At 36.8% G+C, this 26,961-nt stretch overlaps 2 protein-coding genes across 2 annotated transcripts; both read left to right on the top strand.

Moving 5' to 3' along the window:
- Positions 1-4,961: 4,961 nt before the first annotated feature.
- LOC115725104 (uncharacterized) lies at positions 4,962-5,699 on the top strand. The gene has a single exon (XM_030654534.2). The coding sequence runs from the start codon at positions 4,962-4,964 to the stop codon at positions 5,697-5,699; it is 738 nt and encodes a 245-aa protein (XP_030510394.2).
- Positions 5,700-15,300: 9,601 nt separating this feature from the next.
- LOC115714035 (trans-Golgi network-localized SYP41-interacting protein 1) lies at positions 15,301-24,642 on the top strand. Its single transcript, XM_030642552.2, has 9 exons — positions 15,301-15,750; positions 17,022-17,227; positions 17,324-17,647; positions 17,733-21,599; positions 21,813-22,671; positions 22,766-23,418; positions 23,621-23,768; positions 23,846-23,927; positions 24,246-24,642. Exons 2-9 carry the CDS (start codon positions 17,075-17,077, stop codon positions 24,346-24,348), a joined length of 6,189 nt encoding a protein of 2,062 aa, XP_030498412.2. The 5' UTR covers positions 15,301-15,750; positions 17,022-17,074; the 3' UTR covers positions 24,349-24,642.
- The last annotated feature ends 2,319 nt before the right edge of the window (positions 24,643-26,961 follow it).

Genomic DNA, 26,961 nt, shown 5'->3' with positions numbered 1-26,961 from the left:
ACTTGAAGAAGAAGGACATTCGGGCTCAGATCTTGATTATACTCTGCTACAGAAAGGATACAAGGGTTAGAGATCTGAGTGGAAGGAGACATTAATTCGCTGCATCAATGTAAGGTTTTCTTAACTTTATATGTGTTTAATTTATCGTTTTAGAAAGTTCATATTTAGGGTGTTTAAACAACATACTTGTGAGTAGATCTAAGATCCTGGTAAAATAAAATTCTAAGAGGCATACCATCCGGCCCCGGGGCCTTGAGGGGAGGCATAGACCACACCACATTTTTGATCTCCTTCGCAGTGGGAACTCGGACAAGAGATTGATTGGCCTCCTTCGAGATCGCATTCATCACCAAGTCATCAAGCTGGGGATCAACAGGGAAGATCGACGACAAAATCGACACAAAATTCGACCGAAAGTACTCACCAACCAACTGTCGACCTTTGATCCATTCAGACTCATTCAAGCAGACGGCATTAATAAAATTCCTCTTGCGTTTGATCACAGTGGCAGCATGAAAAAACTTTGAGTTTCTATCTCCGTTGCGGTACCAGAGTTCCCTAGACTTTTGCTTCCAAATTTCCGCATAACGCGCTTCCACCTCATCGATTTCAAGGAGAATATCCGCCTCCAACTTCAAATTGGACTCCGAGGGCACCTGCCGTTGCACTTCCAACAAGAAATTATTGAGGGTCTTTAGTTTCTCTTTACACATACCGAAGTGCGTTTTATTCCATTTTTCCAAGCACCTACGTGTATTATCCAGCTGGGCAACGAGTTGGAAACTTCTGAGCCCCCCTAACATCAATGGCCTAAGCCTGTTGAATAACCGCTTTACCTCCCTCATCCCGGCTCCACGCATCAAGGTACCTGAACGGGGTATGGAATCTCTCACGATCCAAAAGGAGGTCCAAAACCAAAGGGGCATGGTCCGAATCCTTAATAGCCAAAGCACGCAATCCAGCCTTCGGGTAAGACACCATCCACTTCGGATCACACAAAGCACGGTCAAGCCTCTCCTTTATGAGATCTTGAAAGCTCCTCCCATTAGTCCAAGTAAATTGATTCCCCACACAACCCAAATCCAGACCCCCCGTGGCATCCAAGAGATCATTAAGGTCACTACCATCACTCTCTTCCACCTCGCGGCCTCCGAACTTATCCTATTGACCCGTGATGTTATTTAGATCACCCATCAAGAGCCAAGGATGGTTCAAGGCCAGAGCATCTATGGTTCTTTCTTCCCAAAAATCTTTTCTCGCAGATCTAGAAGGCAGACCATAAACAAAAAAACTATACCAATCAGGAACATTCAGAATATTAGAGAACTTAATAGGCCCCAATTTTTCTTTAAATAATTTTGCCACATGCACCACATGCTGGGTAGGGAACTTAGATGTATCCACATAATCATTGTACAAAACATTGAAAGAGTTATCAGCTCTCTACGAAACCACCCCTTCCATTCCATCTTTCTCCACTCTCGTGTGACACCACTACACTCCGCACCTTTCGCCGGGATGAGAGCCTCATTACTAGCCATAAGAGGCATCTCTTTCAGGACCGGATCATCATTTTTTAACCTACTACGATCATGGATACTTTCCACTTCTAGCAACGCAAACCATTCGCCAACCTCGAACCATCTCTCAGCCGGGAACCGAACAAGGGAATAGACCTCCCATCCTGAACAGTAACTACCCATTTCTTTGCAGAATAATCAGCATCAACATGACCAATGACTCCACATTTAAAGCAAAAAATGGGCGATTTCTCATATTTAAAGTAACTCCAAATCTTTTTTTGACCGTAGTCTGGGAGAGACACTCCAGCCAGGAGGGGCACATCCAACTTCAATCGGACTTGGAATCGCAAGAAATCATTCAAAATCACACCATTTTTTCTAACCTTATCCGCCTGGATAAACTTCCCCATCCGACCAGCCATCTGATGAATACAGGCCTCCGTCATGTATGGTAATGGAACCCCCATGGCCTTGACCCAAATATCGAAATTCGCGAGCTCCGCGGACTCCCATTTTCCGTCCTCCGAGAGAGCAGCTGCCAACAAGAATCCACAGCACAGATTCCACGGACCATTCTCAAGCACATACTTGACTTCCTTCGGGCTTCCAAGGCGGAAGATAAATGTCGTAGGCCTCACAGTTTGAAACCTCCATCCCAGACTAAGTTTCCACAACCCCGAGAATGCTTTCCTAAGAGTTCCATTGGATATCACCTTCTTTGAGAAGAACTTTCCCACCACCAATTTAGCAATCGTCTCCCTAGAAAGATCATTATCAGGAGAAACCTCAATCGAAAAGTCATCCAGACAAACATTCTCCGTCTCCTGGATGATTTCATCAACAATAGAACTTTCAGTCACCGCCGCCATTGTCACAGGACCTGAAACCAACTCAGAAGTTACCCCACAAGCAATAATGAGATTAGGCAAAACAGAGAGAAAAGGAGGATCCTTGGATAGGTAAAGATGACCACAGCAATATTTTACCAAATCCTTTGCCAGATCCAAAAAGGAAAGGGTATTAAACCTTAAAACACTTTGATTCGTGTCTGTAGGTAGTGGGCCACTACCCATGGCCAATGGTGGCCGGACGTACATGGCGTCCTCCGTCACACCTCACACGGCCCAGACGGGCCCAGTACGGGACAAATTCAAATTTCCAACGAGAGGGCTACAGTACGGAGAGAGAAATGTACGGAGAGAAATATAAATAAATATATGGCAGCGGTGGTGTTGTATTTTAGGATTGCTTGCTTTGTTCAAATATATGGCAGTGGTGGTGTTTTCAGTTTTGATTCATATGTATTTGAAGTTGTTTTTGGCTACTAGTTGTCAATTTAATAAAAAAAATATTTTTTTAAGTACTGCTTTCTTTCATAAATTTGCATAAATTTATTGTTTGGGGGAGAAATCTTATGGGTCGAACGAAGGAGGGTTCATTATCATTTAAGGGGAAAAAGCCCAAAATAGTAGAAAAGAAGAGGAAATTAGACTCTATACCCTTTTTATATTGTACTCTTTTATTTTTACCCTCTTTTTTAAAGTCTATTATTTTTACCTCTTTTTTTAAACATTGTACCAATTTTACCCCTTTCACTTCAAGATACTCTCCATGTAACTCCCTTATATCAGGGCATTTTGGGTACAATACATATAAAAAGAGATATGTTTCAATTAAAAAAAAAATTAGAGGTAAATTTGGTTAATTGATTAATAAAAGAAGCATTTTTCAACTTACCCCAGAAAAGAAACCCAAAAGAGAATACGAAGTGAACCTTTATAAAAAATATTAATTTCACTTTTGGCAATTTTTTTTTTTTGAAAATCAAAGTTTATATATAAAATAAAAGTTAAACTTTATAGTCATTACAAATGATAGTTTTTGGTATAGAAGAGGGATCAACCATACCAGTAACATTGTTAGCAAACGTCCATTTAGCTACGTTATGGACAACAAAATTACAATCTCTAAAAATAAACGAAAAATTACAACTTAACAAAAAAGTAGAAAGATGTTTACACTTTTGGCATCTTTAATTTGCCAAAATTATTTTATAGTTTATTATTTAATTTCGCCTGAGGTGCTTATTTGGTTTCTATATTTTGTCTATTTGACTTTTATATTTTTGTATTAATTGATTTATATTTGGAAGGAAAATTGTTTAGCTTTTGTATTTATAGAAAATAAGGTATAAATGGTAAGTTTGATGACTCATATTTTCTCTATCTAATATATATTTGATCTTGTTTTAGTTTTCTAATATGTCTGATTAGATTTTTCCATTTCTATAAAAGGAAAGTCGCACAACTGCTCACGATTCTGTTAGTACGGGGTGAATGAAGATCTATTTTAGGAAATTATTTAATGAGTTGTGGTCTTGTTCAGACCGTGTGTGAGCTGTCAATAAGGTGTATATTGATTATAAATACACTTTATAGCAGCTAGGTCATGTATCTCTTTCATACACTTTGAATTATATTCATATCTTAAGAAAAGAGTGTCTTTATTTTGTAGAGAAGAGAGTGTTCATCTCTTACTCTGTTTATATGCATTTTGTATTGTCTTGAGTCTGTATTCAAGTCTGCAAAAGAAGAAGAACAACAGTGCTACCTTCGGAAGAAAATTCTACAAGCTTTTGAGAGATTGTTTATTAAGTCTTGCCTCGGGAAGAAGCAATCACTCTTCGAGGAGATTGAAGGGAGTTTGAGTACTTGAACTTTCAACAAGATTCAATTAGAAGGTGGAATACATCAAGCTTGCGACATACAATAAGAGTGAGTCTATTTATACATAAGTCCTTACTTTGTAGTTTTGAGATCTATTTAATGAATTTTATCTATGGGCGTGACCTTGTGGATTAGTAACAATCTGGAAGGATTGTTGAAACCACGTACAAAAGCTTATGTGTTTTTACTTTTCTACACTGTTTGTTTTTCTGGTTTATTCTGAAGTTACAAAGTTGCCTTCTGTAGCTACAGAAAAATTGTTTCACTCACAGTTTTATTATTCCATATTTAATTAAATAATTAATTAAATAATAAACTGGTAATATTAAAATACAGAATTTCAAAAATATGCAAACCGACAATACCAAAATAAGAAAACTTAAACAAACTAAATACGCTGAGTTTCGAAACAATGAAAGTTTCAAACAAAGTAGGAAAAAAGAAGCTTTGGTATAATCATCATCACATTTATTCGAATATGCCATTTCCTTATTCCTAAATAACATTTCACCTAATTAAAAAAATATACATCTTATGAGATTAAAACTTTTATTATTTTTTTTTCTCCTTAATTGAAGAAAGCCTAAAAACTTGTTAAAATTTTGGAGGCTAGGAAGATGTTTCTTTAGTCATGTCCTCTGACATGTGATTTGTCTCTATTCCTATAGAGTTCTGTTATTTTGTGTCAAAGTGTTTTTGTTTGATTCTCATCATGGCGTCTAGTAGCCGATCTACCACCGGTTTGGAACAACAATGGAAGGATATTTGTTTGGAAGAGGAAGAGGAAAACGAGGTGGCTTTCGAAGAAGAGGAAGAGGAAGAGATTGAATTTGATGATCGTTGGTGTCTTGTTGGGCGCTTATTGACTGGAAAAATATCTGATTTTCAGATATTTCAAAATATGATAGCGGATTTATGGAAACCTGGGAAAGGCATGTATATCAAGATTATTGAGCAAAACCGATTCCTATTTCAGTTCTACCATGAAATAGATATCAAACGTGTTTTGGCGGGCAGTCCGTGGACATACGACCGTAAACAACTCATCATCGAGCGACTCAAACAAGGTGAAAATCCGAGAACTATTCCTTTAAATAATCTTGATATTTGGGTGCAAGTCCATGATCTACAACCAGGGTTCAAAACCGAGAGGGCCATTTGTCAAGCCGGGAACTACATTGGTTTGTATCTTGAATCGGATCCTAACAACTTTCAAGGTATTTGGCGTGAATATTTACGGGTTCGTGTTCGTCTGAATATTGAAAAACCTCTCAAAAGGCGTATGAAGTTCAAGAAGAAGAATGGTGATGTGTTCTATGCAAATTTCAAGTATGAGTATGTTCCAACCTTTTGTTTTATCTGTGGCATCTTGGGCCATTCGGAGAATTTTTGTAGCCAACTCTATGATACACCACCTAATCACCGTTTAAGCCATATAGTAAAGAGATGAGAGCTCCGTCACGGCGTCAGAACTTCCTCACGGCCTCTCCTTGGCTTAGGACCGGCAAGCCCGAACCTTCCATGGCCGACGGTAGCAAATCACCACAATCAACTGCATTCAACATGAATCCTCAATCACAGCGTCAATCGCAGCCTATGATTGCGAGTCCAACAAATGAGGCAACTTTCCATAATGTTTCCTTCCAAAATCCTCTCCTTGATTCTAGGCATTTGGGTCATCCAATTATGGAAAATACAAATGAGGCAACTTTCCATATTCATGCAAATGAATCAACATTTATGTCAGAGGATAATATGGATCTTTATGAATTGAAGAGAAAGAGAATTGATTCTCTCCCTACACATTCGGCCAAGACAATTGATGAAGGGGTGGTGTTTATTTCTGAAGCAACTAGTTTTCATGATAGTGATGCTAATGGGCTTCCAAAAAACGTGGAACAGGTGGGTCCTGGTGCTCAGGCCCACCAATCATTATGAATGCCATTAGTTGGAATTGCCGTGGGCTTGGGAACCCGCGGGCTATTCAATTCCTTATTGATCTCTGTGTACAAAAGAAGCCCAACTTTATTTTCCTTTGTGAAACTTTATGCAACAATGACACTGTGGATAGACTCAAGGTTCGGTTGGGCTTTGAGAATAGTTTTTCTGTGCCGGCCCAAGGTAGAAAAGGTGGTATTGCTTTGTTATGGAAAGTTGCAACTGATGCTCATTTACTTAAGTTTTCGGCCCACCATATTGACTTAGAGATTCATGTTCCTGGCTTTGTTCATTGGCGTCTTACTGGGTTCTATGGTGAGCCAAACCGTTCGAGAAGACATACAACTTGGAATCTTCTTCGCGAGCTTGCCGATTCTTCATCTTTACCATGGTGTATCCTTGGAGATTTCAATAACATCACCACGCATGATGATAAGAAGGGCGGTCGTCCTTATCCTCAATCTTTGATCCACGGTTTCAACACTGCTCTCCATGATTGCCGATTGTGTGAACTTCAGCTGCGTGGTCACAAGTACACTTGGGAACGTGGAAAAGGGACTCAAAACCACATCGAAATAAGGTTAGATAAAGCTTTTGCTACTCAGTCTTGGCTAACTATTTTTAATGAGGCTCGTTTGTCAAATTTTGATTTCTCATCCTCCGATCATACGCCTATTTTTCTTGAACCTGCTCCTTGTGTGATGAGTAAACCTGTGGTCATTTTTCGATATGAAAATGCTTGGAGTCGTGAGCCTCTATGTAGTGAAATTGTTCGAAGTTGTTGGGAGCTCAATGCTACTCTTTCCCTTGCTGAAAAAACTAAACTTTGTCTTGATATTCTTCTTGAATGGGGCCGTGATCTTACTGGTCGGGCTAAGAAGCGGTTGGCTACTAGTAAGAAGAAGCTTTCGTGTCTTAAGTCCCGTGACAATCCAGATTCTCATGAAGACTTCTTGATTGAGCAATGCAACTATTTTGAGATTTTGGCTCAGCAAGAACTCTATTGGAAGCAGAGGTCTAAGCAATTCTGGTTAAATGGAGGAGACAAGAACAGTAAATACTTTCATGCTACTGCAAGCTCTCGCAAACGGAATAACCAAATAGTTCAGCTTCAGGATAGCCATGGCGTGTGGAAAGGTCAGATTCGGCCTTGATCGTGTAATTATCGACTATTTCTCTCGTTTCTCTATTCTACTGATCATGCTATATGTGGCTCGTTGTTAATGGCATTCGGCGTCTTATGGCAGTAATCGTTGAACAAAATGATGCCTTACTTTGCCCTATCACACCTGATGAAGTTAAACAAGCTCTCTTTCAAATGCATCCTGATAAAGCTCCTGGTCCTGATGGTATGAGTCCCGGTTTTTATCAGAAACATTGGGATATAGTTGGCGCTGACATTGTTAAGCTTGTTATAGAGTTCTTCAATAATGAATGCATGCCGCCTGGGCTAAATGACACTCATCTAGTGTTGATTCCAAAGAAGAAGAACTTTTCCTCTATGGGAGACTTGCGTCCTATCGTTTTCCTCTCGTAATGTCTCTTACAAGATTCTTTCGAAGGTCCTTGCCAATAGAACGAGGGTGCTAATTGATCATATCATCTCTCCTACTCAGAGTGCATTTATTCCTGGCAGGCTCATCTCTGATAATATCCTGATAGCCTTTGAAATCATGCACTATCTCAAGAGGAAAACAAAAGGTAAAAAAGGATTCATGGCCATGAAGCTTGATATGAGTAAGGCTTATGATCGTGTTGAATGGGATTATCCGTCATCGTCACATGCATCGTATGGGGTTTGCTAGTAAATGGGTCGGCCTTATTATGAAATGTGTTACTTCGTTCAAAAGATTCCGTTTTCCATGATGGCCATCTCATGGGGCCGATTGTTCCCTCTCGTGGAATCCGCCAAGGAGATCCTTTATCCACTTATTTGTTCATCATTTCAGTGCCGAAGGGTTCTTCTTCGATCGAAAGTTTGAAGAAGATCGCATTATTCAAGGTTGCCGTGTTGCTAGAAATGCTCCTCCCATAACTCATATGTTGTTTCGTCGATAGTTATCTTTTTTGTCAAGCAAATCCCACCATGCTATCAACATCAAGCAAATGCTTCACTCCTTCGAAATTGCATCTGGGCAAAAGGTGAATGTGGCTAAGTCTTCTATTTTTTCAGCCCCAACAATGCAACACCAAAACGTAATGAGATTTGTAATGTTCTTGGCATGACGTGCTACCGATGGCTCTCTTTACTTGGGGCTACCTAACATTATAGGTAGAAAGTTAAGACCGTGATACTTGGCTTCCTCAAAACAAGATTATAAATCTGGCTCAATAGTTGGAATGGCAAGTTCCTATCTCGTGCGGTGCAAAGAAGTTCTCCTTAAATCTCGTTATCCAATCTCTTCCAACTTATGCTATGAGTGTCTTCCTTCTCCCATTGGAAACTTGTCAAGAGATTGAGAAGCTTATGGCTAACTTTTGGTGGAAAACTTCAAGTGCTAAAGGTCAAGGAATCATATGGATGTCATGGGATCGTATGGCAATTCCCAAACATTCTCAGTGGTATGGGCTTCCGCCACTTACATGATTTTAACCTTGCGATGCCGGCCAAACAAGGGTGGCGGTTTCTTATCTCACCCACATCCTTGCCGTCCCGTGTGTTCCAAGCCAAGTACTATCCCAACTCGATTTTCTTCTCCAGAAGCTTGGCAACAACCCAAGTTTTGTTTGGCGTAGCATTTGGAGCGCACAAAGCTTGTTAAATTGGGTTGTCAACGAACCATTGGTAATGGAATGTCAACAAGTATCTTGAAGCACCCCTGGCTCCCCGATCCCGTCAATCCTTTTGTGACATCCAATGCTCTCGGTCTCACTAACCACATGGTCAACTCTCTTATGGATATTCATGAGACCTCTTCGGGATATCCCCCGGTTCAAGATATGTTTAATTCTCGAGATGCTCACTTGATCCTTAGAATCCCGTTGAGTGCTACACCAATTGAAGACCGTTGGTCCCCGAGGGGTGAAAGATCTCGGTTCCTTCTCCGTCCGTAAAGGCCTATGATCCGCCGGCAGATTAGTACATATGGTCAGCAGAATCAACCAAACTCTGGATTTTGGCACAGGTTCTGGCATCTTAAAATACCACCAAAAGTGAAGAACTTCATGTGGCGCGCTATCACCAATACCCTCCCCACATGTCTTGAACTGGCTTCAAGGAATGTCGATCTATCCTCTTTGTGCCCTGTCTGCCATAATGCGGGTGAGACTGCTTCTCATGTGCTATTAATTGCTCATTTGCTTTCGATATCTTGCCGGGAATGTGGGTTCACCATCCAATCCGATACTTCATCAACTATTGGTTATTGGCTTGAATCTACATTCGCATTGTATGGTGATGATATAGCTTGCCGTGCCATCATGATCTGTTGGGCACTTTGGAAGTCTCGAAACAAGCTTGTTTGGGAGAAGAAGACTTCCGCTCCAACTCAAGTCATTCATTCAGCATGGACTACACTTGACCACTGGCGTACTGCTCAAGATAAAACTAGTTTATTATCATTGTCACTCTTGCAACATGATAATAACATTGAGCGATGGACTAAACCCGATTCCCGACATACGCTCAAGTTAAATGTTGATGGAGCGTTATTTGAGAGAGAAAGTGCCTATGGTATCGGCATTGTTGCTCGAGATTCGACGGGCCACATTGTTGATATCCGAGCCACTTATCAGGGAGGAAACTACCCAGCTGAGGTGGTTGAAGCTCTTGGCATCAAAGAAGCTCTAAGTTGGTTGAAGGACAAAGGATGGAATAAAGTTGACATGGAAACTGATAGTATGGTAACGGTGCAAGCAATCTTTAGTAATCAAATTATGTCCTCTACTTTTGGTTTGGTTATTAGAGATTGTAAGAGTTTATTGTCAGCTTTAAATAATGTTAGTATTCGTTTTGTAAGACGATCAGCAAATCGCGTTGCCCACTTTGTTGCTAGGCGATCCCGATTTTTCTCTGATCGTAGCATTCATAGGATTGATTTTCCTGATGAGCTTCTAGCTCTTATGTATGATGCATGCTAAATTTCAATGAAGTTGATATTTCATTTTCAAAAAAAAATACGCTGAGTTTCAATGGGTGATAACTAAGATTAAGATAAATCTAAAAAAAATGACAAAAAGTATTAGTCCCATCATAGTAAAACCGAGATAAACAACACCTATAATTGCTCTGGACTCGACACACCCATTCGACCGACATAAACCACAGGTTCGGACCACCGTACATATGAGCGACCAAAAACCAAGATATCTAGAATATCCATAGTTGACTCAAACTTGACATATTAGGTCGACCAAGGTAACGATACATTTCGGCTAGTACTTGAGATAAATATCTCGGTTAACAGGGGAATCAATCAAGAAATTAATTAAGAAGTTAAGGACGGGATGAGGTCTTTACTTAGATCACTAACTCACAAATTTAAGTTGAGATATAAATTAAAGAATAAATTTGAGATACAGAAGTAAGAGATAAGACAAAAGAGAAATTATGGGAAGAACTAATGAGAGCAAGAATTAACATCAATGACATATGTCATTAAGAGAGAACAATGCATGAGAACATGGCTATGCATGCATGCAAAGGAGGGAGATATAAAATAAAAAGGTCTTAGTACGTAAGGGACCAAGAAAAAATAGGAGAAAAACCCATTATGTACAAAGAAAAGAAAGAATCCCAAAATATACAAAAACTACTATGCTTGAGAAAGACCAAAGAGTGTTAATTCTCATATCCATTTACAGGGATTAAGGATATAACACTTTTGGGTCAAAAAAGTTTGGTTTAGTCTGTGAGAGATTCCTTTTATTTTCATTTGAAGATATATAGGCTTCTTGTTTCTCCAAACCCTTGGTTAATCAAACACAGAAAATATTCAAAATTATTGAAAGTGCTAGAAAAAACTAAATGATAATGATCAGGATGACACAAAAATGGTGCTCGCCGCGAATGGTAGTGAAACGGTGACTGCAATTGTTGGAATTTCAAACTAGTAACAAATCTTAGAAAGATTGAAAGCGCAAGAAGAAAAATTGGTAGCTTAAGGAGTACTAGCCCAGTAAAAAGAACACGTAAGGAACATCGAAGAAGAAAACCACCTGACGAAGGTAATCCTAGAAGGGTAGACTGCCCTCCGCTGTCTGAAGATAGGACTGACCACCAAAAGGTACGGGAGAATGCACTATCGAAAACCAAAATGGGAATAATCGGCAACAAATGGATCAATACGGTGAGAAAACAACCACACTAGAGAAGAGCAACGCGCAGAAGAACATGTGCAAAAAAACCATTTTGATGTGGAGACCAGTGTTGAGCAAGAGGCATTGATGACTACATCCTAAAGATGCACAACTGTACAGATCACACCAAACAGTACTTATCCTCAACCCAAAGACTCAAATAAGATGAAATGATATGGAACAAGCTCCTAGCATTGGAAGCAAAAGATGAACTACGGATAAACTATGAATTGGCTAGAATAGAAAGGACCATGAATTCACCCTCCAGTATTCATATTCTTTGAGTGGAAGCACAACCTCATTTACGTGGCCCCAAAAATCCGTGAGTACAATGGTATTGTTGTTCCCTTTGAATATATATGCTAGTTTAAGCAGAAGATGTTAATAACCTTGATCCCTTTGGAAGACTTAGAAGCATTCAAATGTAATATATTCACTCGAGAATTGAGGGGTCTAGTGTTGTGATGGTTCCATAATTTGCCTCCAGGCTTAATCAACACATATCAATACTCGATCTTTAAATTCCAGAGCAACATTGTAATAAGCATCACATTAGAGAAGCTAGACACGTACCTAATTTTCCAGACGAACTATTAGAGAAATTTATAACTAGGTTCAACAAAGATTATGATAATATATTGAAATGTTTAGATCAGTAGCCACAAAGGCCCTCTAGCAGGGTCTAGTCCATGGATCTTAATTGAAAAGGCTTTGATAGTAGAACACTATAACTTGAGTTGACCTTAACACGAGCACTCACCATGGCATGGGGATATGTGACTTTAGAGGTCGAAGAGAATTGCCAAACAAAAGAGGTACTAAGGGGAAATTCAATCCTAGAAGACTCTCTTCATTACAAAATCAAAGAAAGGCCACTAATAACTTGCCTACCTCGAAAGAACAACACTATTCAGTTTGGCGATAGAGGAATAGTAAGGGTTGCTGCAACTAACGATACAACTCAAGGACGACCACAGGGTGGAAAGCGAGTGGAGGAGGAGATACTGCCAATGACCATAACCTTGTCAGAACTCATTCGACGCTTAAGAGAAATGAAGGAAATGAGATGGCTCCCAAAGATGACAACATATCCAATGAAAAGAGATAAGGGATGATACTGTGCTTTCAATGGGGAACACGAACACACAATATACGAATGGAGACAACTGAAAAAAAGAGGTTAATAAACTGGTAAAGGTAGGATTTTTTAAGACAACCTAACTTCGAGCCAAACTATGCATGTTCAACAGGGGAGAAGTCAGAGTCACACCTTTCCGCCATAAATTAAGAAAACTAGGAATGTTATCTCTGGAGGAACTAATTTAAGCAGACTATTTATAAGGGTCTTGTCTACTCATTCATTTTATTCGACCAGTGACTATCATCGACAATGACAGTCCCGGATGTGATAATTACCTATTGGAAAAGAGAAACCACAAAACTAAGAAATCCTCATGATGATGCCTTGATAATCACGCTGGATGTCGCCCATGTCAGAACAAAACAAATGTTAGTAGAAACTAGAAGCTCAATCAACATTTTATTCACAGAGGTCCTCGAAGAAATGGAGATAGAGGACATGGAAACTCAGGATACACAAGTTACTTTGATTGGATTCTCCGGGGAAAGCACCGTGGCCAAAAGTTATGTGGAATTGCCTATTTATGCCAACAGAGTGAACAAGTTGGTAAATTCCTATTCGTAGACTGCTCATAGGCATACAATACAATCTTGGAGTGCCCATGGATCCTTGCAATGAAGGTAGTGGCATCATCATACCATTAGGTAATCAAATTTCCCTACAAAAGGAAGATACATGAGATACAAGGAGATCAAATAAGTTCTCAAAAGTGTCATACCTTGGCTCTACATTGTAAGAAAAAATTATAACAATTAATCAGATCTTTAGACCCTTCAAAGCAACACACTCCAATGGTCGAAGAGTTGTGAGAGGTTTCAATTCATCCAACTAATCATGAAAGACCATATTCATTGGAGGTCGACCTTACAAAAGAAAGAGCAGAAAAAATCCTAAAATTGCTAAAATCCTTCTATCAAATCTTTTCATGGGACCATTCTAAATGATAGAGATCGGTCTTGACTTAATCACACATTGGCTTAGCATCAACCTGAATTACGTTATGGTCAAACAAAAAAGAAGGAAGATTGGCCTGGATCGTAACAAGGTTATGAATGAAGAAGTAGAAAAGATGTTGAAAAACGAATCAATAGAAGAAGTTCACTACCCAACTTAGCCTTTTAACCTCGTCGTGGTCCCAAAGAAAAACAGAAAATTCTAAGCCGCATTGATTTCACGGACCTTAACAAGGCTTGTTCAAAGGATAGTTTCCCTTTTTCTCATATCAACATGTTGATTGATGCCAATGCGGGACATAAATTAATGAGCTTCATGGATGCTTTTTTGGGATATAACCAGATTATGATGCACCCACGGACCGAGACAATACTTCATTCATAACAAAGAGAGAAACTTATTGCTACAAAGTCATGCCATTCAAACTAAAGAATGTTGGAGCAACGTACCAATGATTCATTAACAAGATGGGCTCTCAATAGCTAGGCTTTACAATGGAAGCATACATAGATGATATGTTAGTAAAATCTAAGGACTATGATGATCATGTGCAACATCTTGAGGAATGTTTCCATATTTTAATTGTTCATTCCATGAAGTTGAACCCTACCAAATGCGCATTCTGTGTGAGCTCTAAAAAGTTCCTTGAAAATCTAGTAACCAAACGTGGGGTTGAAGTAAACCCTAATTAGTTTTTCACTTTTCAAAACATAACTCGACCTCAGAGAGTGAAAGATATATAGCGATTAACATTAAATGTAGCAGCGTTGAGTCAGTTTATTTCCAGATTGTTCAATAAAAGCTCTTTTCCTATATCTTGCTTAAAGGAAATAGAAAGTTAAAATGGGATGAAAAATTCCAAACATCCCTAGAAGCGCTAAATTATTATTTGAGCTGGCCACCAGTGTAAGCGAAACTTGAACCTGAAGAAACTTTGCTCCTATACTTGACTCTGTTGGGCAGTACAGTAAGTTCAGTTTTGGTTCGAGAATAAGATGGTGTATAATATCCAATTTACTACATGAGCAAGACCTTTTGTGAAGCAAAAGGAACTGAAGCACGCCCTTTCAAAATACTGTTTTCCCTTAAGGTCGATCCACATGCACGTCTTTGCAATTAGACGAGCTCTCATTTCTACGCTTTTGGCTTACTTTTGCCTACAGCAAAAAACAATTAGGTATGCCGATTTTCTTAGTAAATTAATCGAACAAGTACAAACACACATATAGCATACATTTCGCGGCATTCATTCGAAAAGTTTATTTTAACAAATATTAGTAACAAGAGTCAGAGAATTTATCGGCCAGAAAAGTTTAGGGAGATTTTTAACGATCAGAAAAGTTCAGGGGCTCGTTTGGAACGCCGTATTAGGTCGTATTGTATTGTATTGTATTATATTGAATTGTATTTTATGCAATATTTTTATGTAAAACTATATGTGGTAATAACTTTTATGGACACCTAAATATATAATATTTTAGTATAAATTAAAGTTTAACATAGTATTATATAAAAATATGATATATAATCCAATTCAATATAATACAATACAATACAATACGACCTAATACGGCGTTCCAAACGAGCCCCAGGAGTATAATTTAGTACATGTCAAAATTGGAAGGACAAAAATCTTAATTTAAAAAAAAAAGAAAAAGAGAGAAAAAAAAAACCTACATTTGTTTGAATGGAGAAAAACAATACCAAATTTTGATATGGCATGGTGTGTGTGGCCAAAGTACGTGTCCCTAAGTGGTGTGCGTGCAAATACCTATGCCTTAATCGAGGAGTCTTTAACGTTGACACACAAACACAATAGCTCGACAAAAAAGGAACAGCCTTTACAAAAAAAACATCGACCCAATTCATACCACACCAGCCTTGATCTGCATTCTGCAACCGCCCCACGCACCCATGTGGTCCTGCCTTTTCTGCTCTACAATCCCCACCGTCAGATCCTACGGCTAACCCACGCACACAATCCCACCTCTTTTTTCATACACCAGATCCGAAACCATCTCTTTCTCTCCCAATTATTGCTAAATAAATCTTTCTAAAATGGAGAATCCCAGATTTCCAAATGGAATCTGGGCTTAAAGTTTTTCTCTTTTAAACTCTTCTTCTTCTTGTTTTTGTTTTTGCTTGGGCTGTGGAGCTGCGGTTGTATTTGGTGAGTAATTCTATGATTTTGAGTATAAGACGTTTTTCTTTTGTTATGGTGATTTCATGGTTTTATGTAAGCATATGTTTATTTCCTTGTATAAAATTTCATGGCTGGTTTGTTTACGATTTCTTAGGAATGAATTAGAATTAGGGGAATGTTTGCTCACATTGTACTCGATAAAATGTCAATGTGGGGGGTTTGTGTGATCTTTTTGGGTTTAAAGCCCTATTTCTTTCTCTCTTTTTCTTACTACTGCGACCACGGAAGACGACGACTAGTTGGTTCACTCTTGTTTATAGGTTAGATTAGTATTAAGAGAAACTAGCTGTTCCTGCATTATTGAAACTAGCTGTATATTGATTGTTTGTTGCCTTTTATATATAAATACATACATTTAGTTGATTTTGGTATGAATTCTGTGTCCTTTGGCTCATTTTTCAATGTGATTTTGTCTCTTTTTAATAGTTACTAAAGAAAATTTCAAGGTTTGGGAAAAGAACAGAATAATCATTTTAGTTGTGAATCCTCTTTTAGTAGTTGTTTATGAATGTAAGGATGGAAGGTTTGAGTGTTTTAGTCCATATATGTTAGGACTAAGTTACCAGACAAGGCACTTAAATTTGTTTTTAATTGTTTGTGTCTATCATTTGATAATGAATATGGTAAGAATTTTCCATCTATAATTCATTTATTTATGGCTCAAATTTTATTAATTAATCACCCAATTCTTATTCTTGGTTATGAATTAGAATATGATTTTTGGTTCTTGGTATATTTGATTATTCACGTTTTCCAATATGGGGGTAACAGTCTTTGCTTTGACTGAATATTTTGTGTTCTAACTTCTATATTACAAAAATATTTGAATTTCAATGAGTGCTGCTAGCATACTGTTTTATAAATATTAACATAATGGGTTTGGACCCTTTTGCATTTTTTGTTGTGTCGTAAGGAATGTAGCTTTGCTGATACAATAAGAAGTATCCACACCACACCCACATATTGTTTTCTGCACTTTTATACAGACTGAATGGATTTGTTTCTGATGATTCCCGTGACGCATAATTTTATTTATGAAATAAATACCAAATAATTTTTAGTTGAAGGTACCAAATAGAAATACAATTATGATTAAATAGCGTTAAAACAAACAAAATTTGCTCTATTTTACTCTTTACAGTTTTTCCCAGTTTTGGTTTGGCATTAGATTTATGAGCCCTTTGATTGAGTGTACTTTTTTTTTTTTTCCAATCTCAAATTGTGTTTTTTTTGCTCAGTTTCAGGTCCCAATTTTATAGAAGAAGAAGCAATTGGGTTATGAGCCACAAAAATGTCTGAGACTCATAACCCCGAGTTGCTTGAAGAAAGTCAGCCGGTAAGTTCATCAGATTCTATCCACTCTCTTGAAGCTTCAAATGGGTCTATGGAGGTTGAATCTTCAAAATCTGCAATCCAAAATGATGTCGGCGAACCAGATAATCAGGTACCTTAATGGATTGAATAAAATTGCAGAAAATGCTAGACAGTTGGTTTCAGATTTTATTAAATGCTAATTTATAATGATTTCCATGAATCACAGGAGTTTGGGTCCACAATTGTGGTGGAAAATCATAATGGCATTTCGGAAGGTGTAGAAGGAAATATGCAAGGAGAGGATAACCTGAAAGTGGGAGAAGATGTTGGAAAGGAAGATATGTTTGTGGATTGTCCTGACGAGTTGGTTACAAGTGGTGATGGTAAAGAAGCAATTGTAGCTGTGGAATTGGTGGATAATATGGAGGAGCCTTATTTGCACGAGGAAAATGGTGTGCGAGATGATTATGTCATGGATGAATTGGAACGGCTCAAGGTTGTGCTTGATCAGACTGTTTGTGAGAAAGAAAACGCTTCACTTGAATATAAGGTTAGATGGGATTGTGTTTGTATTAATTTAAGGTAAAATTGCCTTAATTTTAATTTGATTGATATTGAATATTGATGTTATGTAGGAAGAAAGAGAGGCTTTTATTAGAGAGCTTGCTGGACTTAGGCGCCAACTCCAAGCCTTTACCAGTGGAGAGCCTTTGATTGATGAAAGTGTTAGTCAAGAGTCTGAGAATATGGTCCAGGAGACGGATACTAGTGTCTCAGTGACTGAGTTGATGACTGAGTGTACACAAATTGTTAAAAGTGCTTGTGAAGAACGATTGCAGACTAAGGCTACAGTAAGTGAGCTTCAGGCTATTTTATTGGCAAAGAATCAAGAGATTGAAGAGCTTAACGTGAAGGTTAACGAATTCCCTGTATCACATATTGAGATGGTTACAGATAGATTGCTATCCTACCTAACTGGGCTAGTTGATCCACAAGAAGCATCAGATGGTTCCATTGGTGGTAAATTAGTTTCTATTGAGAAAGGCACTTATACATTGGCTGTGACATATAATATGCTGCTTTCTGAAATTGATCAATTAAGGCAATGTTTGTCTGAGACCAGATCAAGTGCTAGTTTTCAGGACTTCGGGACAATTTTTACTGCAGCCCGTGATGAATTACTTGAACTTAAAAGAAAGGAGTCGGACTTTGCTGAAAAATTAAGCCATTTTGAAGATGAAAATAGGAAATTGCTTCAACAACTTGACGATCAGAGAATGATGGCTGAGAGGGTGAATGCAGAACTTGGTAAAACGAAATCCGAACTTGAGCAGGAAAAGACTAGATCCAGTAATACCAAAGAAAAACTTACTATGGCTGTGACAAAAGGTAAAGCATTGGTACAACAAAGGGACTCGCTGAAACAATCATTGGCTGAAAAGACAAGAGAGCTTGAGAAATGCTCAACTAATTTACAAGAAAAGTCCAGTGCATTGGAGGCTGCTGAATTGCATATAGAGGAGTTACTTAGAAGTGAAATTGTGGTCACCTCATTGCAAGAAACGCTGTTCGAGAAAAATGCAATCCTTGAGAAATTGGAAGAATTATTGTCTCATAATAGTATTCCTGAAGAGCTTCTATCAATGGAAATTGTCGAGAGATGCAAAGGGCTTGTTGACGAGAATAATAAATTGAAGGGTGTTTCCTTAGAATTCCACAAAGTTAAAGATGCTTTGTCTTTAATTCATCTACCAGAATCTGTTTCATCTTCTGAATTGTCCTCTCAAGTGAATTGGGTTAGAGAATTATTATACCAGGTCAATTCTGAATTAAATACAATGCAAGATGAGTTTTCCGTGACAAAGGATGCTGCACAAAATGAAATTGATCGCTTAACTGCTTCACTTTCAGCTGAATTGCAGACAAATGATTATCTTCAGGTGGAGCTGGATGATTTGACATGCAAATACAAAGAAATTGTTGAAAAAGAACGTAAAATGTCCTTAGAGAAGGATCACTTGGTGAAAATGCTACATGAAACCTCAGGACTTACAATGGAGGATGGAGTCTCTCATTCTTCTCTTGATATCGTTACGCTTGTAGAGAGATGCATTGGGAGGATAAAAGAACTGAGTAATGCCTCTTTGGGTTCTTATGTTGATGCTGAGCTATTTGAAAAAGTTGAGAGTTATTTATATATGACCAATCAAGAATTGGTGTTGTCCCAGCTTTTACTAGATGAAGATTTGTTGATGAGATCGCAGGTTAGAAGTCTCTCTATTGAGTTGACAAGGGTGTCCGAAGAACTAGTAGCATTGAAAGAGCAAAAAGAGTCCATGAAGAAAGATCTTGATCGGGCAGATGAAAAGTCATCCTTACTGAGGGAGAAGTTAACCATGGCAGTGAAGAAAGGAAAGGGGCTGGTTCAAGATCGGGAAAATTTGAAACATCAAATTGATGAAAAGAACTCAGAAATTGAAAAGCTGAGGCTTCAAGTCCAGCAGCAACAATCAGAACTTGCTGAACAAAGAGATCAGATCAATAGAATGTCTGCTGATATAGAGGGCATCCCAAAGTTAGAGATGGATATTGTTGCTGTAAAGGAACAAAAGGATCAGCTTGAAAAGTTTCTATTGGACAGCAATAACATGTTGCAAAAAGTAATTGAATCTATTGATGGCATTACACTTCCTGCTGATTCAGTTTTCGATGAACCTGCACAAAAGGTGAATTTGCTTGAAGGGTACATTAGTAAATGCCTGGATGACAAGACAATTGCAGAAAAAGAATTGGTGAGAGTAGAGGAGGAAGTCAAAATCCTAGCTAACAAACTCATAGAAGCAGAGGCAACTATTAAAACATTGGAGAACAATAACATTTTGCAGAGAATAATTGAATCTATTGATGGCATTGTTCTTCCTGTTGATTTAGTGTTTGATGAGCCTGTAGATAAGGTGAATTGGCTTTCAGGATATATTAAGGAGTGTCAGGATAGCAAAACATCTGTAGAAAGAGAGTTGGTGAAAGTAAAGGAGGAAATCGCTACCTTGAATGGCAAGCTCGTAGAAGCAGAAGCTACTATTAAATCGTTGGAAGATACTTTGTCAGTTGCAAAGAATGATACTACTCAACTTGCTGAAGAGAAAAGGGAGATAGAATTGGCTAAGGACAATGTTGAACAAGAGTTGCAAAAAGCACACGAGGAAGCTTCTTTGCTCACTAGCAAGTTCACTGATGTTTTTGAGCGGAAGAAGTCACTAGAAGAGGCATTAACACTAGCAGAAAATAACATACATGCCTTCGTCAGTGAGAAAGAAAGTGCTGTACTTGGTAGATTTGTTGCAGAGACAGAACTTGAGCAAGTAAAAGAGGAGGTTGCTGTCCAGACCAACAAACTAACAGAGGCCTACAAGACCGTGAAATCCCTTGAAGATGCATTATCTCAGGCTCAGACTAATGTTACTTTACTTAGTGAACAAAATAATGATGCTCAAGTCCATATAACTGATTTGGAAAATGAAATGAAGAAGCTGCAAGAGGAAGTTGGGTCCCAGGTCAGCAAGGTAGCAGACGTGGATGTAGAAAAAGAATTGGTGAAAGTAAAGGAGGAAATAGGTACCTTGAATGACAAGCTTGTAAAAGCAGAAGCTACTATTAAATCGTTGGAAGGTACTTTGTCAGTTGCAAAGAATGATATATCTCAACTTGCTGAAGAAAAAAGGGAGATAGAATTGGCTAAGGACAATGTTGAACAAGAGTTGCAAAAAGCACACGAGGAAGCTTCTTTGCTCACTAGCAAGTTTACTGATGCCTTTGAGTGTAAGAAGTCACTAGAAGAGGCGTTAGCTCTTGCAGAAAGTAACATGCATGCCATCATCAGTGAGAAAGAAAGTGTTTTAGTTAGTAGAAGTGATGCAGAGACAGAACTTGAGCAAGTAAGAGGGGAGGTTGCTGTCCAGACAACCAAGCTAACAGATGCCCGCAAGACCATGAAATCCCTTGAAGATGCATTATCTCAGGCTCAGACTGATGTTACTTTACTTAGTGAACAAAATAATGATGCTCAAGTCCGTATAACTGATTTGGAAAATGAAATGAAGAAGCTGCAAGAGGAAGTTAGCTCACAGGCCAGCAAGCTTGCAGATATGGATGTAACCAAAAAGTCATTGGAAGAGTCATTGTTGAGGGCAGAAAATAAAATCTCCATACTCGAGGGAGAGAAGGCGAATGCTGAAGGAGCTATATTAGCACTAAATTCAAAGTTAAATGCATGCATGGAAGAGTTGGCTGGAACTACTGGCAGCATAGAAAGCAAATCTGTGGAGCTGTCTGGTTATCTGCATGATGTTCAAGTACTTATGAATGATAAGACGCTGCTGTCTTTAATTAAAGGGTTTGAGAAGAAATTTGATGGCCTTAAAAATATGGATATCATTCTTCAACGGATAAGGGACCATTTTGGTGGTTTGGGTTTTGAAGTGATGGAAAACCATGACATGGAGGTATGTTTTAAGATTAATTGTTCTTGTGCCAAGTGCTTTCTTCGTTCTTAAATGCATGCTGTTTTGTGGATCTGCGTATGCATTACTTTGTTTTGCATCTTTCAACCATAACACAGACTTAAATTACTTTATAATTTCACCTATTAAAAGCATGAGCTATTGTTGCATTTTTCTCTTCTTCTTGCTAATTAGCTTCTATACTATGCATTTCAGGATTTACATACGACAAACTCCATACCAGATGATATTGGGGATATGTTTAATATTGAAAAGGATAATTATGAGATCAGTGTTGTAGATGGTGACCTCGTTTCATCTTTTAATAAGATTACGGAAGGATTTCAATTGAGAAACAAAATTCTTGCTGAAAAATTTGGACATTTCTCTTCCTTTCTAGATGAGTTTATTGCAGCTTTGTTGGGGAAACTACAGGTAACAAGTGATGAAGTCATGGTTGTATTTGAACACATTGAGTCTTTAAAACAGAAAGTAAATGGTTTGGAGATGCATAAACAAGAACAAGATAATGAAATTGCTTTGTTAGAAAATGATTTGAAAACTTTATTATCTGCTTGTACTGATGCTACAAGTGAACTACAATTCGAGGTGAGGAACAATTTATTGGAGCTTAGCTCTCTTCCTGACGTTGAAAAACTGAGACATAGTTTCTTCCAAGTGATTGAAGAAACCGGTGTAGCCTCTGGTCAAAAGGGTCACCAAAACCTTGAAGGCAGCAAGTATGGTAAAGCAGCAGAGATGATGTTGCTTGCTACCAGAAAAGTTCAAGCTCTGTTTAAGCATTTTGAGAGTACCACTGAAGTTGCAGCCTCTACAATTGTAGATTTGCAAAATGATTTGATAGAAGCTCGAAAATTTTCTGAGAAAGCAATTGAGGAAAGTGATCTAAAACAAAATACAATTTCCAAGTTGGAGGCAGATGTTGAAGCTTTTAGAACCTCATGTAGTGAGCTGAGGCTTATAGTAGAAGATTATCAGGCCAAAGAGGTGGCATTAAAAGAAAGAGAGGCAAAAGTTTTATCATTGCACAATTCATTGTCGAAGAAAGAAAAAGGTCTGTTTACTTTCCTCCATTGTCATTCTCAACTACCCTTTCTTGGTTAATCATTCGTTCTAATAAGTTATTTTTTCCATTTTTTCTGTTTCAGAGGCTGGAGACACCCTCTTGTCAGCATCTCAAGTCAATACTCTGTACAAAAAGATTGGAGAGCTTGAGATTCCTATGGTAGGGTCCGAAGTAGGAGATACAGAGCTCCAAAATTCTTCTCAGTTAGAGAAGCTCTTCTACATCATTGATAATTTCTCTGACCTGCAACATCAATGTATCTCAATTTCTATGGAGAAAGAAAACCTACAGATGACTGTTGAAACACAGATGCTCGAGAATGAGCAGCTGAAGGAGGAAGTTGAAAAACACGCTGCAGATGAACAAGCGACAGAAAAGATGAGATATGAACTATCCGAACTTATGTTTGGTTTGGAGAAAATTGTTGGTATCATAGGAGGTGACAGTTTGATTAAGGACCAAAATTCTTCTGTTATTAAGGGATCTCTGGTGGCATTAGAGAAACGGGTTATGACTTTACTATCAGAATATGAAAGTTCAAAATCAAAAACCCAGGATCTTGGTAGCAAGTTGGTGCAAAGCCAAAAGGATGTTGATGAATTATCAATGAAGGTTAAGTTACTAGAAGATTCACTTCAAGGTAGGGATACTCAGCCAGAGATTATCCAGGAAAGGAGCATATATGAAGGAACATCAATGCCCACCAATCCAGAAATATCCGAAGTTGAAGATGTGGTAAATGTTAAAGCTTATATTTATCTACTCTAGTTACATATTTGATGCATTGTTTTTCAAATGTTGTTTTTTTTCCTTTTAAATTTATGATTTTTATTTTTGTGTTTTTTTCTTGGTTCGTGTCTAGATTATGTATTTACATTTTTGTTTAAAAATGTTAAGAGCAATATGTTATTAACCCTCTCTTTTAATATTTGTGCAGGGATCACTTGGAAAGAAAGCAGTATCATCTGTTCCATTGGCAGCCCATGTACGAACTATGCGAAAGGGGTCTACTGACCATCTGGCTCTTGATATTGATGGAGAGACTAATCGTTTAATCACCGATGAAGAAACTGATGAGGACAAAGGTTCAAACCTTACAATTTTAGTTATTTTTACCCCATCATATCCAAGTATATTCTCTTAATTTTTTTTCCTTTGCCAGGTCATATATTCAAGTCTCTTAATACCTCTGGTCTTGTGCCAAGACAAGGGAGGTTGATTGCAGATCGAGTTGACGGAATCTGGTAAGAATTATTAAAATTTGGTAGAGATTCTTACTTATTTCTCGTATTGGTATTAGAGAGCGGAATACACAAAGATCCAAGCTTTCTTTTACTGCTATTTCATTTATTGCTATTATTGTGATATCTTAATTCCAACTAGATAAAATAAGAAGATAACTGAAATTATTAGTTGGAAAATAGTAAAAGGTTTCCCATGGACCATGAGCAGGATTAAGGCTCCCTTTTGGCTAATTTTGCATCTCTGCTAAGTACTTGGTGGCATGGTCTTAAGATGTATTAGAAGTGAAAATTGATGATAATTTGTTGGTGATATTGCAGGGTATCTGGTGGGAGAGTCTTAATGAGTCGTCCAAGGGCAAGACTTGGTGTTATTGCCTATTGTCTCCTTGTGCACATATGGCTATTAGGGACCATTTTGTAATTAAAATGGTCAAGTGTAGCGTATAGTCAGTCAGATAGTGCCATTTTTTTTTTCTTCCTGCAATTCTTTTCTCAGTAAACTTTTTGTTCATATATGTAAAGTGTAATTGATTCTCCACAATCACATTTTAAGGTTCCGGAGAATCCAAGCAAATGTGTTTACTTAGCAGTGAATTATACATAGCCTCACTCAAATTGGACTTCTTTTATGTTATGGATTTTAAATATATATTTTTTTTTCTCTGTTGTAATAAAAGAATACCAGCAATAATACATACCAAATTTGAAGGATGTATTCTGAAGATTTTGTAGGTTATTTTCATTTTCCTATTTTTCTTTCTGATCATAATGTTTTTGATTAATATGGCAAAGATAAATCTGCCTGATGATATTGGTTTTGGCTTAAATATAATAGACTTGTAATACTTGTTTTAATGAATCTTATCAGTGGTTGTGCAAAAGTGGGCTTTGTTTTGTGAGCTCACATGGATTAAGAAAGTAAATTGAGTCCTTTTATGTTGAGTAAAAGAAAGAATGTGCTTGAGAGGTCCTTCTCTTCCAGGCAAAAAAACAAAAACAAAAAGTGAACTTAATTAATAAGCAATTTATACTTAAATCCATTACACTTGTAAACACTAATTTGGTGTTGAACCAACACAAAAATTGTATGATTTTGATACAAAAGTGTGTTCTTTTTATTATTATGTATTATTTTATAAATTAAAAATATTATGTAAAAGAATTGATATTATAGTTTATAAAAACCAAAGAAAAATAGAATCATTTATAGAGTGTCCCGTAACTACTATATTTAGTAGGACACTGTAAATTGTACCAAAAATAATAAGATTTTTAGTAAGTTATTTTTTGTTATTTTAACATTGCTTTTGTGTTGAGAAATGCTGAAAAGTACCAGTGGAGCATAATACTATTTAAAATGCTATATCGTTATTGGTACAATTAAATATTGAGTCTTATATAATTTAATATAATAACTTTTATAAAATATTGATAACCATTCGTAAGACGTCACCTCTAGTGCTTAATAACAATACTCTTTTGTGTTTTAGTGTTTTATTGAAATTGGCTTAAAAAGAGGCAAAAGACTGGATTTAATATACCAATGTCTAATAATAAGAGCAAGTTCAATAGCTTGTTGCCTTATTGAAAAAGTATGATCATATAAGGTCCTTATAGCAAAAGAAGACAATCTTCCTTGCCATAACAGTGCTTGGCTTATTCTTTATTATTGATGCCCTATGAACTAATGGAAAAAAGTATAAACTTATTTAACAAATGCAAATGGAAAGAAAGAGTTAAAGAGCATGCTTGACCAAAGGGGATGAAATCTTCATGATAGGACAAGACTATGGTAGGACCTAGCAAAAGTTCTCTACTGGTAGGGAACTTTTTTTGACCATTGATTTTAGATCATGTGGTTATTATGATGTAAGGTTTTAGATCATGTGGTTATTATGATGTAAGGTGTATACTCTTACGATAGGACTGCTTGTATACAATTAAAGCTTTATACATATTATAATAATATATAATTATATTTATTTTTTTAAAAAATAATATTAATAATTAAAAATTTTATTAATTTTTATTTTGAATTATTTTTTTAAAAGTTATTTTGATTTTTTTTTTAAAGTTATTTTGAATTATTTTTATATTGGTATTTATTTTCAAAAAAGATTTATTTTTTCTAAACTCATTTTTTTGGCTTTTCATAATTTACTGATGTTTTTTTTTTTTTTTTTTTTTATGTTTACACCTAGTCTTTTCTTTGTTTTTCTTTTAGGCTATGTGTGTGATTCGGTGTTATTGATCGTTTTTTTCGGTTTTTATTTTGTTATTTGGCTGCTGTTTTGAGACGCCACTTATAAAAAAAATTAATTAATTCGGTTTGATATTATTTTTTCTGCCAAAAAAATTGAGTTTAAGAGAAACAAGTTGGTACGGTTCCAATTAAAGAGCATATAAAATCATTCAAGCGATCCGATATCAGAAGAATTTTTGAAAATAAATATCTATATAAAAATAATTTAAATTAATTTTAGAAAATAATAATAATAATAATAATTAAAAAATAAAAATTAATAATTTTTTAATTATTAATATTATTTTATTTTTTAAAATAAATATATTATTAAAATATTATTATAATATGTATAAAGTTTTAATTATATACAAGCAGTCCTATAGTAAGAGTATATACCTTACTTCATAATAACCACAAGATCTAAAATCAACGGTTAGAAAAAAAAGTTCCCTACCAGTAGGGAACTTTTGCTAGGTCCTACCATAGTATTACCCCTTCATGATATATATGTAAATAGATTAATCACTTTATACTTTATATATATAAGGTAATATTATGGTAGGACCTAGCAAAAGTTCCTTACCGGTAGGGAACTTTTTTTTTTTAACCATTGATTTTAGATCTTATGGTTATTATGATGTAAGGTATATACTCTTACTATAGGACTGCTTGTATACAATTAAAACTTTATTCATATTATAATAATATTTAATAATATATTTATTTTAAAGAATAAAATAATATTAATAATTAAAAAATTTATTAATTCATCTAAAAAAAAATTGTTAA

This window comes from Cannabis sativa, chromosome 4 (genome assembly GCF_029168945.1).
Source record: "Cannabis sativa cultivar Pink pepper isolate KNU-18-1 chromosome 4, ASM2916894v1, whole genome shotgun sequence".
NCBI lineage: Eukaryota > Viridiplantae > Streptophyta > Magnoliopsida > Rosales > Cannabaceae > Cannabis > Cannabis sativa.
The sequence above is the reverse complement of the archived record's forward strand: the minus strand, read 5'-3'. Positions and strand labels throughout refer to the sequence as shown.